Source organism: Enoplosus armatus, chromosome 15 (genome assembly GCF_043641665.1).
Source record: "Enoplosus armatus isolate fEnoArm2 chromosome 15, fEnoArm2.hap1, whole genome shotgun sequence".
Taxonomy (NCBI): Eukaryota; Metazoa; Chordata; class Actinopteri; order Centrarchiformes; family Enoplosidae; genus Enoplosus; species Enoplosus armatus.
The window spans coordinates 14,572,574-14,586,714 of NC_092194.1; the positions used below are offsets into that span (position 1 = coordinate 14,572,574).

The following is a 14,141-nucleotide window of genomic DNA, read 5'->3' on the forward strand; positions in this document are numbered from 1 at the left end:
GTATTCATTTCCCTGGAAAAGCACTCTGGTTACTATCACTGTGTCCACAAACTCTGTCCTGTTCCTTGAAATGAAGGAGCAGCTCCAAATGTGTCTCCTGATGGCCTCTTTAGGAGATATGTATATCAACAAAATACAATTGTTTAAACTCTCTGAAATACCAGTAAAAAAACCACCTTATCTTAAAATAGACAAACTGAAAACAGAACGCTAACAGAAGTAACATCTCATTAGATATGATTTTAAAGGTTTCCGTCCAATCAATGTCTACATTAATATATAATAGTATTTCATCATACTTTTATTTGGGATATTATGACAAACACTTACTGCTTGGCTGTCCAAATACAGAAAACAAAATATGAAAGTTGTTGGTTTATAAAGGATTGTGTGTTCAGTCTTTTTCATCCATTCAGTGCGTCATGGTGAGAGCCATAAACATAACTTAACATCTCTCTGACCTTCAATAATGTGTCAGTATGTTGCAAAACAGATGTACAGATTTAAAAAATGCAGCTGACACAGAGGAGGTGGTATAACTTGTAGTTTGGTTGATTGCTATCCAGATAAACTGATACGAGGAAGATATGACTGAGAATAAAAGAGTGTGAGTGGGAAAAGTCTTTTCACATGAGAAGTGGTTTTTCCTCTCTAAAACTTTGCCCTCTCGGGAGCTCTTTACCTTCTCCACCCCCTTTACAGGTACGCTGTACTTTCATGTAGTCAGTGAAAGCTTATAGTCATTCTTTCTCTGAGGCTGAGGGGGGGAGAGGAGGCCATTACACAAACCCCTCAGTGTGGAAGGCACTCAGTATATCGCACCACATCATGACAAGATCTGCACTCCTGATTCTGGTGGCCCTTGTTGGATCCTGCGCTCAGTTTACAGGTAAAGTACAGGACATTTCACACATTTTGTACATAGAATTATTTGTTGCAGTCACAGACAATTCAAGCCAATCTGCTTTAGTTGTTTTATCTACAAACCTGTTGCTTCACTTATGAATAACAGTATTGCAAAGTGTGAGCTTTCTTGAGGATTAACAATATCTCTGATAATTACATATGCAGTAAGAGGAGTTTGGGATGCAAATACAAAGAGAGTAAATCACACTGGAAGTTTATTGAGCAGTGTCTGAATAAAAGTAAATTCAGTGAATTCTTCATGAATCAGTTTTGACCTGTAAGGTAAAGTAAATTATAAGAAACATAATAAGAATATCTTTATAGAAAATATCCTAACATGGTTTCAAAATGAGCCTTTTTAGATACTTTACTGTGTTCAAATAAACTTGTATTTTAGGGGAAATGACAAACTGCATGGAGGATGAAAGTGCTTCTACCTGTTAACTTTTTAAACTTAATTAACTTTTTTAAAAACAAAAAAAACTTTGGTATCTTAGAAATGTATTAAGTTATTTATTGTTTTTTTATGTCACATTTAGATGCTGCCAACATTGATGTACGAAATAATGAACCATCTACAGAAAAATCAGAGAAGGTACTATATGTCAGTTATGACAACTTGGTGTCTATTAAACAAAAGATAGTAATACATTCAACATACTGTTCTGATACTGTATCAATGACAGTCTGAGGAATTGTTTTTCTGTGCCACAGACAGAAAATTACATGCCAGTACTCTGCTCACCGATACCTGGCCCCTTATCACCATCCTCTTCAGGTGCTGCACTCTTCATCTTCATCAATAATCATATTCACCCGTTTACCAGTTTGAGTGATTACATTATTTCGATGCTATTGTATACTTGAATGCATTTTTTTGTATGTTGTATGCATGTTTTTGTGTTGTGTGTCTCGTCATGATATTACTGATTTCTCCATTTCCTGTTTCCCCTTCATCAGTTCACACTCTGAGACCTGTTGATGTCTCCGCTGTTTATGTCTTGGGTGTTCCACTCTCGCACAGGTAGACAGCCGATATACTTAATATATTTCAGTAATACTTCAATCATTGGAGGTGATGACAACATGTCTGTCTTCATCATTAGGAATGAAGCATCCAGAGTGGTCAATAGAGTAGCTGGTAAGTCTATTAACTTTCTCATCGCTGAGTATTTCTACGTAGTTTCAAGTAGAAAGGAAGAAGTGTAAAATCATCTAAAATAACTAGATTCTAGTGTTGGTTTTCATCATAATTCCTATGTATTTCTGTATTCCTGTATTTCTTTGATATTAACTTTATTTTTTCTCACTTTTAAATCTATTACTTGTCATGACAGGGTGGTTGAGGGATTATAATTTCAAATACGTCTTTATTTTCAGGTTGTTTAAGCTGAATCTTAGAAAACAGCAATCATTTTAGAAGTATTAGCACTTTCAGTATGCTGAATCTGAATTTTTAGTTTATTTTTTTTATTTTATGTCCTCAGGCCGAGTCCTGGTCTTTGATTTTGGTTGTGTTTACCACAATCATCTCTCTCTGTCACTAAAAAACAGTCACTTTTCACACTACTGGGGGATTATTCCACCATGAAGTTGAAAGTATTTACAGTTTGCAGAGAGTTCAGTTCAAGGTCGCAGTCAAGCCCATGTCACAAGAAATGCCGGATCAGAGCACACTTTGAAGAAAAGCTCTTAAAACAATAACTTCATAGTTTGGTGGCGTTTATCTCTAAGGATAGGGGGCCATAAACACAGGTCACTGACCTTCATCTCGCATAAAAGTAAGCAAAACTGGCAACATGAATGGAAGCTTTCGCCAGCTTCCTTTTTTACAATATCAATTACCAAATAATGGACATAATCCACTGATTGAATTGTAAGGAATTACACTTACTGAAGCTAAAGTCTTTATAGTTATTTCTATGTGTGTTGAATAGAGTTGCTGTCCATGTTTAACCCTGAAGTGATCGCTCAACATGTGGATCAGACCTCATTGCAGCCCAAGTAACACACACATGCACATGACACACACATGTACAGTCGCACACATAAATGCTGTATAAGGACATTGCTGCAGGTGTGTTACATGAGTTTGTGTGTGTGTGTGTGTGTGTGTGTGTGTGTGTTTGTTGCAGAAGCTTGTTGGAGGAAGCCGAGGAACTGTCTCTCTCCCTTTCACATCAGGTACACATTAACCACATTAACCCTGACTGAAAGCAGAATATAAAATGGTTTAAGGATTCACATGAGCTGTCCCCTCCACTAGGACATCTCTATCACCAAAGTTAACAAGACCCAAATTGTCAAAGTGTACATCCTGTATTTCCTCCATTTAAGGTAAACAAGAAACATATGTCACGTCCATTACTTGGCCACTACAAGACTCCAGGAAATCACTGATATGATGTGTTAATAAGGGAACTTAAGAGGGGCTGGTATGCAGTTTTTTCCCCTTTACGCAGAGCCAGATTAGCTGTTTCACCCTGTTTCAGTATGCTAAACTAAGCTAACTGTCTCCTGGCTGTAGCTTCCCCGAATTTCTGCTCGTTTATCACCTTTAACCAAATTTTAAACAGGCAATGGAACAAAAATGATTGTTAAGGAAGAGCTACTCTGATGTAAAATGCCACAGTGATTGTCAGAAAGAACAAAGAGTTGTAAACCTTTCTGGTTATCTGAAACTGACTCGGGTGGCACGGTGGTTATCACCGTCAGCTCAAAGCAAGAAGGCCCTGGTTTACATGTTCTCCTTTTGTTTTTTTTGTTTTCTCCTATTTTCCGGAGCTTTTTACTCACATTTCACAGTTGATGAAGTTTGCTCAGTTTGCTTTTCTTCTATCTTTGCAGACGATAGACTGGAAGTTTGTGCTGCTGTTTGTCCCGGCAGATTCCTTGTGCGCCTGTTCACCACATGTAAGATTCCCTACTACAACAAAATCACATTTGATGTTGTGTAGAGTTAGTAAAGGATGTTAACAGTGTATAAGAGTTTTTCCTTGTGCTTCAGGTTGCTGCAGATGTTAAAGCTGTTGTGCAGGAAGTAGAAGCAGCTCTGCAGCTGTTGCAGAAAAGGGTATTTTGCTTTTCGTGAAATACAATTTTGCCATGAACGGATAGAATGGAAAAAAACTAATATGCTGGTTGTATGTTTACAGGTACATCACACTTTAGTTCATGTCGTGGTCTGGAGCCTATATCATCAGCAGGACAAGTGAGTGTTTTGAATTTTAGCTATTAAAAAACTAGCAAAATACCTTGTACAAGCTATGTTTACTCATTTATTTTGACATGATACAAACCTTGCTTTTTACATGTATGTAACCTATAGTGCTGTGATCCTGCTAATTGTAAAACACATGTGGAAGTGATTTGCTCGCTTTTTATTTTGCAGCAGGTGTGAGTGTATGACAGAAGAAAGCATAAACCAGCGACTACATAAAGCAACTCTTCTGAAAACACTCCAGGTAAAATACATGTAAATAAATTTATATTTGTTAAGTTATTTAATTAAGTTAATTAAGTATTTGTGTGCTCATGGTCATCTGAATCATATTTGGCTACTTACTTGACAAATATCTATTCGTCTTGTTTTCAGGACTCTCTAAGTCACGTCTTGGAAAACCCAAAGTGGCACAGCAAAAGTTTAGACTTCACTGCTGTGCTGCAGTCTGCCCCACTTATCCTTGAACCCATCACAGACTCTGTACGTAAAGAAAATGTATTTCCATCAACAATACTGTAATTAACAACTGTAAATTATTCAGCCTTACAGTAAGAATGCATGAAAGACCCTTGAAATGGCTAATGTTTAACTAGCATATATGATGTGTTTCTTTGCAGGAGAACTCATGGTCTGACCTAAACCAGTTAGCTATTCAGCTATGGACAAACCTGGTAAGTTCCTATTAGAACTTCCTGAATAACAGTTAAATTTATTCTGCAATGTATGTATACATTAGGCTGTCTGAAAACCTTCAACACTGATCTACATGTTGTCCTGTCACTGAAATTGACCCTGTGTCTCAGTTGTAAAATGAGCCAACAGCAAAGAGTCACCATGATCTCTCAAAGCAAAAGTAAGATGGAATAAAGATTACGGGGAACATTTATTACTCTGACGAGAGATTAGATAAGAGATGTACAGGATTGACTTGATGATATCATCCTACATGATGACTTTCTCCAGCTTTGTAGCTTTCATTGTACATCTTTATGCAGATACAAGAATTGTGTAATCAGTACTGTTTCACACTGTATCATCATTGGCTGTGCATAATGGCCCCACTTGAATCTAAAACCAATCACGACTCTTCCTCCTCCAGCTTCAGCCGTCGACAGGTCAGGCAGAGGTCATGGACAGCAGTGTCACTGCTATTCCTTGCCCTACCCAGGTGAGGCATGTGGTCCCATAACACAGCAAAAATGCTACAGAGAAATGCTGAACAAAACAATGTAATGTGTTGCAGCAGCATCCAGTACTCAGTCCGAGAATCTCAAAATCATAGAGCACTTTCATAGAGGACTTTCAACCTGATGTCAAGATTTGAAATCTAGTATGGTATATAGTATGGTTAAAACTGCGACTTACTTCTCATATCAGGAACGACCTTTCCTGCAGACACAGAAAAATTCCCCCGCTGAAAGAGACAGCAAAGCCTCTACACTAACAGATCCTGTAAGTCTTTCAACTCCACTTCAGAACTACAGTGTGGCATGACAGCACATAGAGACAAACATATTTGAGTGTACTGTGTGTTTGCAGGTTATGGGCACTGAGATACCTTGCACAGACCGCAGTCCATCTCCCATTATACCCACTTCAGGTAAAATGTATTTTTTAGCTCTTCTTCTGCTAATATATTTGGGGGAAATGTAGTTCAATCAAACCAAGTTCAAACCCTTTATTCTCTGTGTAGTTCACAAACTCAGACCTGGAGATATTAAGGTGGTGGCAGCAGTAGGCGACTCTCTGACAGTGAGTGTTTCCCTTCTCCTACTTCTTTGCTATAATCAGATTTATATCTAAAAACGAATTTACCCCAATAGGCATAAATACAGATTAAGACCAGATATACAGTATGTATAAAGAACAGATGTAAAGACATGGAGCTATTGTGTTTGTACTGTATGTACGTGGATATGTGTGGACATGCAAACAACCAAGGGATGAAACACTGGTAAGGTGGGAGTTGGTGAAGATTATACGGTTTAATTAAAAAATGTTGCTCACATTTTAACTTCAATACTGAGAAATGACTAAATATTTGCTCAGGTTTACATATCTCACATCTGATGTTTTCGGCAGGCGGCCAATGGTGTGGGCGCAAAGGCAGACAACCTTCTGTTAGTGATTAATGAGTACAGAGGACTGTCATGGAGGTAAGATAAGCTGAAGCACACCTTTGTTCAAATTTTGATAGTGTTGGAAAATACAGTTAATTTACTCATTTTGTGAGCTGCATTTAAAACTGAGAAGCTGTTTCTTCAATTTACAGCATTGGTGGTGATGAAAACATTACCACCGTGACCACTCTGCCAAGTATGTTTGCCTCTTATTATATTTTATTTTATTTTTATTGTAATAGCATTGCCTTAAATTAATTTACATAAAAATGCCAACTTAAGGTTTATATCATCAAATATTCAGGTGTCCCTTATCACCAAGGTGTCTTATCTGTAAAGCTGTAAATACAGAAATGCAATAAATCATGGAATAACATGACGTGATGACCACTTTAATTTATGTTGTGGTCTGGAACACATACCTTTTTCTTGAACTTTCAACCAAAATAAGCTAGGAAGTGGACTTTGAGTTAAGATTTTCCAGAATGAACTTCCACACTGATTGTTCCTATATTCTAGCTGTTTGTTCGGGATACAAATTATGCAAAATACAGAATGTTCATAATCCTGTGTATGAATCCAATCTTCATTTTAGTTTTTCTGACCTTTCTTCCTGCCTGCCTTGTGTTTGTGGTCTGCAGACATCCTGAGGAAGTTTAACCCCTCCCTGACCGGCTCCTCAGAGGGAGTAGGTAGCGAGGACTCTCCTAAAGCCTTCCTCAATCAGGCCGTGGCAGGAGCAAAGAGTGGGTCAGTCATGTTCTATTACTTCATTTTTGTATTACTTACTTTATACTTGTACCCACCTTTTGAGTCTTAATAAATAAAACTTACCAGAACAAAGAATTTTTACTTCTTAAAATGTTACCATCAAAACATGTTTCTGTTTTCAGCGACATGGTGCGACAGGTGCGCATCCTAGTGGACAAAATGAAAAATGATTCGGTGAGGCAGTGGAGAGCTACAGTAGAAACACATACATATTTGCTCTCATGTAACCTTTGTCTCAGTTTTCTGTTCACAATTACCAAATTAACGGAACATGTATCTCTTATCTCCTTTACAGCGCATTGATTTCCACAGTGACTGGAAAGTGATCACCATGTTTATTGGTGGCAATGACATATGTGATTTCTGCACAGACAGCGTGAGCACTTTTTTTATCAAGATTTTCTCAGTCATTTTACATTTTATACTTACTATGGTATTATGCTTTGCTTATTTTCATACGATTGAAGTCTTAAATGATCTTGAAGGACCAAAAAATATTGGTTTAGTTGACATTTCAACTACTGCTTTACAGTTTCCACATTGAATCATGGTCAAAACATTATAAACAACATTTGAGAAGCTGGAGTCAGCAAATGTTTGGTTTAAATACTTGAAAAAAAATGATTCACTGACTCAAATGATAAATTGATTATTCAAATACTTGCTGATCCATTTTCTCTTGTTTTGAACTGTAATTAGTTTCACATTTATGTATGCACATGTTCCATTTCATGCTTTGGCTCTGTGCTTTTCCCACAGGTCTTTTTCTCACCCAGGAATGTGGTCGCTCGTATCCGCCAAGCTCTGGACATCCTCCATAGTGAAGTATGTTTTCATCTCCTTGCAACATACAACCTCACTGATCATGAGCCAAATTACGGACAGACTATAAACCTTACGTTTTGTATCATCCAGGTGCCTCGTGCCATTGTCAATCTGGTAGAGCTGTTAAACATTGTACCATTGCGTGATCTGCACAAAGATAACTCTCTGGGCTGTCCCACCTGGTTTGTAAGGTCAGTGATTTTTGGTTGTGTAAGACAAACACGTTGACCAAAAAAACTGATCAAGGCATCATTTAACAGTTTTGATGTTTATGTTTCAGTTTAGTTTGCCCCTGCATACTGAAGCCTAAAGAGGGATCCGCTGAACTCCAGAAGGTCAATGACCTCAATAGAGCCTATCAGGTACAAGACTAGGATGCTGACAAGGACAAGAGTTTTTTGTACATATTCTTAAGCATTTTACAAATGTCAACATGAATTCACTAGTCTTACTTTGACTGTGAGAACTTTAAAGTAAATTTGACAAATAAAAAGGCCCATTTTAAGGGCCAAATCATCATCATGACATTGTCAACACTTGTTTACACTTCTTTTACGGTCGTCCAGAATGCTATGAGGGAGCTGGTTGACTCTGGGCGGTATGACACACATGACAACTTCACTGTGGTAGTGCAGCCGTTCATCAGGGAGGTTCTCCTTCCCACATTAGAGGTAAGAACTGACACACCTGAAGCATAAATATTAATATAATAATGGTGTTTTTATTTATTTTTATTTCTTAACTCTCATCCCTTCTTTTTTCAAGGATGGCCGACCTGATCGTTCGTACTTCTCACCTGACTGTTTTCACCTCAGCCAGAAGGCTCACACTCTCATGGCTCGAGCTCTTTGGAACAACATGGTAGGATTTGCTTTATTAGAAGACTTTTCCTACATTTGTTTTTTTGGCACTTGTGGTTTTAATTTCTCTCCAAAATAAATCACAATCTCTTAGTTAGAGGCAGTGGGCAACAAGACTTTCACACAAGACTTCACAGCTGGCATCGATTTGAAGTGTCCCTCTGAGGTAACTTTGCGTTCAACAACATTCATTGAGTCCACCAATTGATCAAAAACTATATGTTGTGTATTGATGTGTTTTTGATTATTTCTTTATTAGACCAACCCATTTTTTAGAACTGCTGTCAACAGCAACTACACCTTTCCAGGCCCACCACCGACTCCTTCTCCTGCTACAGTAGGTCATAGTTTCTGTCTTTCATACACAGCTCAACTTTAGAATGGCAAGTCGTTATCATCTATGCATGATGCCAAGGTATAGATTATATTATAAACACCTAATTTATGTCTCTGTCATTCTTTAGAATTGGGGAAGTGACTTTTCCTGTGTAAACACAGCTCCATCCGACTCTGTGCCCACGTCAGGTAAGCATTCAAAGTGTTATTACTGAGGTATGACCTAAAGGGAAAGAGAAAGGTTAGATGTAAAATATGCTCATGTTGATCTGTCGTTAGCTCACAGGTTACGACCAGCAGACATTAAAGTGGTGGCAGCTATGGGAGACTCTCTAACGGTAAGTCTGTACACAAGAATGTCACCAAGGATTTTGTAAAGGTTAATGTAATAACTGCTGGGTGGTCTATTCATTAGTTCTAAATAGTTTGATTAAAATAAATAGAGCTTAACTCAAGGCCCACTTGCTAGCTTTTCCCCAGAGCTTTTGATTGCATCTCACAGTCCTCTCTTGATATACTTATTTCTCTTTGTTTTATATTTAATTTAATTTAGTCTCCATTTCTCCCAAATAAATTAAGTTTGCTTGTGTTACCTGACACTTCATTTTTACAATTTCTGCAATGTCCAGATTGTCATATTTTATATCTTTAGGATCTCCACTAGATCTAGGAATGAAGTTCTGAAGATTTGAATAACGCTAAGTAACGCAACATACGTTTGTAATGATGGACACACTGGTGGTGGTGATGGTGTTACCCCTTACTTTTTCCTCTGGGAACCTATAAATCAAGTAAATGTACAACCTGAGAGAAAATGTTTTAATGTTCAATTGAATGGGTCAGAGAGAGAAACAGAGTAAAAAATGTGTCTGGAAATGACTGAATAGTATAACCATCTTTTCCTGCATGCAGACCGGCTTTGGTGCTAAGGCAAAGAGTCTGCTGCAGCTAAGAACTGAGTACAGAGGGGTGTCATGGAGGTGAGAGGCTGCACACAAATTATATACATAACAAATGTGTGTACATTGCATTGTGTATTTATTGTTTGTGTATTTGTTTGTTTAATAAGCATTGGAGGAGACAAAACTCTTGAGACTGTCACAACATTACCTAGTAAGTCCCAGAGCCTTACCTGTCCTTTTGCTTTCTTGACATGTAATGCACACTAGCACCACTAGATGGCAGAGTTGGACTGTAACAAAGCAAGCGTTTGGTCTCTTGTGCAGTAATTTCCCTACTTTTAAAACAGATATCCTTAAGAAGTTCAATCCTAAAATCAAAGGGGTGTCAAAGGGACAGGGGAAAAGGCAGACTGGCTTCAACGTGGCTGTAACAGGAGCTAAAATATCGTGAGTTCTAACATGTCTTTGATGTGTTATCAGCTTTGAATGGTTTATGGTACATTTAAAGCATTTTGTGCACTCATGAAAATCTCTAATTTCATACAGAGGAATCCCAGGGCAGGTCCGACGCCTGATTGATATCATGAAAAATGACTCTGTGAGTTTAATATATGGCACTATACTGATGCGTGCAATATTTTTAATGTGCAAGAAAGAAATGTAATCTTTGTTCTATCTCTTTCTCTCTGATTCTCTCTCCATCCTTTTAACGAAAACAGGCGGTGGATTTTGAGAAGGACTGGAAGCTGGTGACACTCTTCATTGGAGGAAACGACCTGTGTCAGTACTGCAATGACCGTGTGAGTTGCTTTAAGAAGTCGTCACAGGAAATGCAGGACATTCTTGAAGCACTCCCCTCAGTAAAGGCAGTCTCCTGCCACAGCACAGAAGTCAAACATCCCGTAGTGTGTTGTGTGATGCCCTGTGCGTAGAGCCGTCTCATGATATCACTCTCCAAATGGGATGACGCACTGGAGCAGAATAATCAAGCTTTGTGAACAGCCCTACCCCTAATTGTTTTATTGTGTCAGAGTAAGATGAGAGCAGACGTGGTTTCTTTTCAATGAGTACATTCTGTCACTTCGCCCCTCTGACACAAAACACCCCCCTCCCTCCTCCATCTCAGCCAGTGTCTGCATTAAACAAGCACACGGGGCACAGTGACAGGCCTTGTTCTCTAAGAGGCATAAACAACACAGAGGTCAACCCAGACTCTCTTCATCCTGTCTCTGTCTCACTCTCTCCTTCTCCTTTCTCATTTTGCCTCCATTTCCCTTTCTCTTTCTCTCTCTCTCTCCATTACTCTCCTCGCGCTCCACTGACAGGGTAGTCTCTCTTTTAATGTTTGTGCTTTGAAGCAGAATATCAAAGCACAGCATCAATTTAAGATGAGCTCTGAGACTGTGGTAGTGACAGCTTAGGGTTAGTTGTTGCGCGTAGGCTCATGCATGTTGCATGACGTCGGCTCTTTTGGTTGATATGTGCTTTTCAGCTACAAACTTGGTCAGTTTCCCCGAAATGCGCCTTAATTATTCTGCTTTTCTCTGGCCCACAACAGAGAACAGCTGTGTGTTCACTATGAATTAATAAAAAGCCTTGTACATTTACTTATTATTCTGTTGGTCTCAAAACTACAGGCCTCTTTGTCACCTCAGAAGTACAGCCATCATATGACGACAAGCTTGGATATGCTCTACAAAGAGGTAAAATTATGTTACCTAATAAAAAACTAACAGTTGATTATGCAAAAAATACCATAACGGACTAAGAAATGACTCCCAGATTAAATAGGTTCATCTTTTCTTCCCTTAAATTATCATTGATAAAAGAATCCATCCTGAATTTTACTATTTTAAACTGCATAAAAGTCATGTTTTCTTGCTTTCTGGCCGTAGGTTCCCAGGACGATTGTCAACGTCTTGGAGATCCTGGAAATTGAAGGCCTTCACAGGATCAAAAGGGATAGTCTTGGTTGCAATGTGTTACAAAAGTACGCTCATCGATCCATTCATGCCAAATCAATTCCACATGAAGACCACTGAGTCCAAGGCAGATTGCTCCTTTGAATCAACAGCGCTTCTCTTTACATTGATCTAATATTTGTCAATCCAGCAAAGAAATATATAAACATTTAGATTTTATTCAAGGACACCTCGTCCCTGAATCAATGACAAATCCAATTTATGCAAAAGACAGCATCATGTATCAGTCAGTGATGATTATAAGAGCATTTTATTTCCCAAAATCAGCTGTTTATTTTGGATCCTCAGGTATGTCTGCCCGTGCTTCCTGTTAGCAGGAGAGGATTCCCCAGAGCTGGCTGAAGTAAAACGGATCAATCGAGAACTACAGGTTAGCAGACAGGAACAGTGAGGCAAAAAGTTCCCCTCCACTCAAAAATGTGTTTTGCTTATTGTTACTTCACTTGGATGTTCGAGCTTCACTGTGCAGAAGGATGAACGTGCACAGTGACACTACAAGGCTGTTTTTTCACCCTTTTACTGTCTTATTTTCAGGTTGAGACAGAAAAACTGGTGTACGGAGGCCGCTATGATGACAGAGAGGATTTTGCTGTGGTTGCACAGCCCTTTTTTAAGAACACCATCGTTCCTTTGAATGCTGTAAGCCCTCCGTGTACCTCCGAACCTCCACTGCACTCACAGTCCTTCCCCTCAAAGCACATATTTCCTACAAACACTGGTGTTGTATTATTTCTTCTCCAGGACGGCAGACCTGACGCCACCTACTTCAGTGCGGACTGTTTCCACTTCAGCGAACGGGGACATGCTGACATGGCTGCAGCTCTGTGGAATAACATGGTGAGTCCGGCAAGGCGAACAGTAGAAGGCTAACTGTGTTTGACAGAGGAAGTCTTTCTAAATCACCACATCTCACTGCAAGTCATTAGCTAAGCAAAGATGTCCTCTGTTTTATCTCTAGCTGGAGCCAGTGGGTAAAAAACAGACATACAACAATTTCACAAATGCCAGAAATAACATCAAGTGCCCCACTGAGGTAAGAAAGCAGCCACACAAGCACATCTCACATGCTACTGCTGACCCAGGTGTGATTTATCTGTACACTTTGTGCATAATGGCATGAATGGTTCATAAAAGTGGATGTGATTTAATAGAAGACCTTCCTTCTTATGCGTTCCAGGAGCATCCTTACATCTTCACAAAGGTGAACAGCTTGCCCAGTTCAACCACCACCACCACAGCACCCAAAACAGACAGCACAGCTTTACCTCACAGCTCCACAGCACCCACAACGCACAGCACAGCCCTGCCTCTCACCTCTGATTGCACGGACAATGTGCCATTATGGCTTGCTGCTGTGCTGGCTGTAACGGGCCTTCTGATTGGCTGGGGTGTCACCTGGCTCCTCCTCTCCTGCAGTGCCAAGAGGAGCAAGAAGATGATGCTGGCTGCAGTGGAGATGAAGGACACTAAGTTTTAAAGTGCTACTTACTGTGTTTTTGCACTGGACTATTCAAGGAAGAATATAAGAACTACAAAACAACATTGCAATCTTTAAAATTATTGTATAAAGCATATTGTTTGTGTTGATAATAAGGCAGGTTTTCATAATAAAAAACATAAGATAGAAAAGTTAATCATTGGCCATGAACCAAAGAAAATATTACTGGATGCAGAAGTGGAAAAGGTACACCAGACTTCACTTAAAGAAAGAAAGAAATAAGACAACTGAATGACACGCCATTATAACTCCTGCATTAAACCTTACTGAATTCTTCTCATGAAGAATGGTTCCCTTCACATTTTTTATATCACTGTTGCGTTCACCTGTAAGGCATATTTAAGTGTTGTAGCTGGTCTAACAACTGACTCAATGAGACAATGCAATTACCAACCACTACAAATCAAACAGTAGATTTCATGTGCAAAAATAAAGACTGAAATTACTCACTGCACATTAACTTATTACTGCTGTTATATATTCAATTTTATTAAAATGAAAATGTATTTGAATTTAGTAATTTTCCGATAAATGTGAAGTAAAATACACAATACTTGCTTAATTCAAGTACTCAAATTAGTTACTCTTTCTGTAACCACAGTACACTCTTGATGAATGTAAATATGAATCTAACATTGTGTGGCCATTTTGTGCAATGATGAATGCTTGAATAGATAATGTAATTTGTCTGTTTTCTTTATTGTGTCAGTTTAAAAAA

General features: G+C 38.7%; 1 protein-coding gene across 1 annotated transcript; it reads left to right on the forward strand.

Annotated features, from left to right (window-relative positions):
* The first annotated feature begins 828 nt into the window (after nt 1-828).
* Nucleotides 829-13,402, forward strand: LOC139297837 (phospholipase B1, membrane-associated-like). The gene is made up of 43 exons (XM_070920644.1): nt 829-889; nt 1,446-1,501; nt 1,621-1,684; nt 1,867-1,930; nt 2,013-2,047; nt 2,844-2,910; nt 3,042-3,090; nt 3,754-3,819; nt 3,914-3,979; nt 4,062-4,117; nt 4,298-4,370; nt 4,502-4,609; nt 4,747-4,800; nt 5,229-5,297; nt 5,507-5,581; nt 5,669-5,729; nt 5,823-5,881; nt 6,212-6,285; nt 6,402-6,445; nt 6,891-6,999; nt 7,143-7,194; nt 7,316-7,396; nt 7,780-7,845; nt 7,936-8,036; nt 8,126-8,207; nt 8,412-8,516; nt 8,611-8,706; nt 8,800-8,871; nt 8,965-9,042; nt 9,170-9,230; nt 9,321-9,379; nt 9,954-10,021; nt 10,111-10,154; nt 10,291-10,390; nt 10,490-10,541; nt 10,663-10,743; nt 11,581-11,646; nt 11,839-11,933; nt 12,214-12,295; nt 12,460-12,564; nt 12,667-12,762; nt 12,884-12,958; nt 13,103-13,402. The coding sequence occupies exons 1-43, from the start codon at nt 829-831 to the stop codon at nt 13,400-13,402; spliced, it is 3,327 nt and encodes a 1,108-aa protein (XP_070776745.1).
* The last annotated feature ends 739 nt before the right edge of the window (nt 13,403-14,141 follow it).

Coding starts and splice junctions, on each gene's coding strand:
- LOC139297837 (XM_070920644.1), top strand. CDS start 829: ATGACAAGATCTGCACTCCTGATTCTGGTGGCCCTTGTTGGATCCTGC. Junction 8,872..8,964: donor ATTTGAAGTGTCCCTCTGAG/GTAACTTTGCGT, acceptor TTTCTTTATTAG/ACCAACCCATTTTTTAGAAC. Junction 10,744..11,580: donor GTCAGTACTGCAATGACCGT/GTGAGTTGCTTT, acceptor TCAAAACTACAG/GCCTCTTTGTCACCTCAGAA.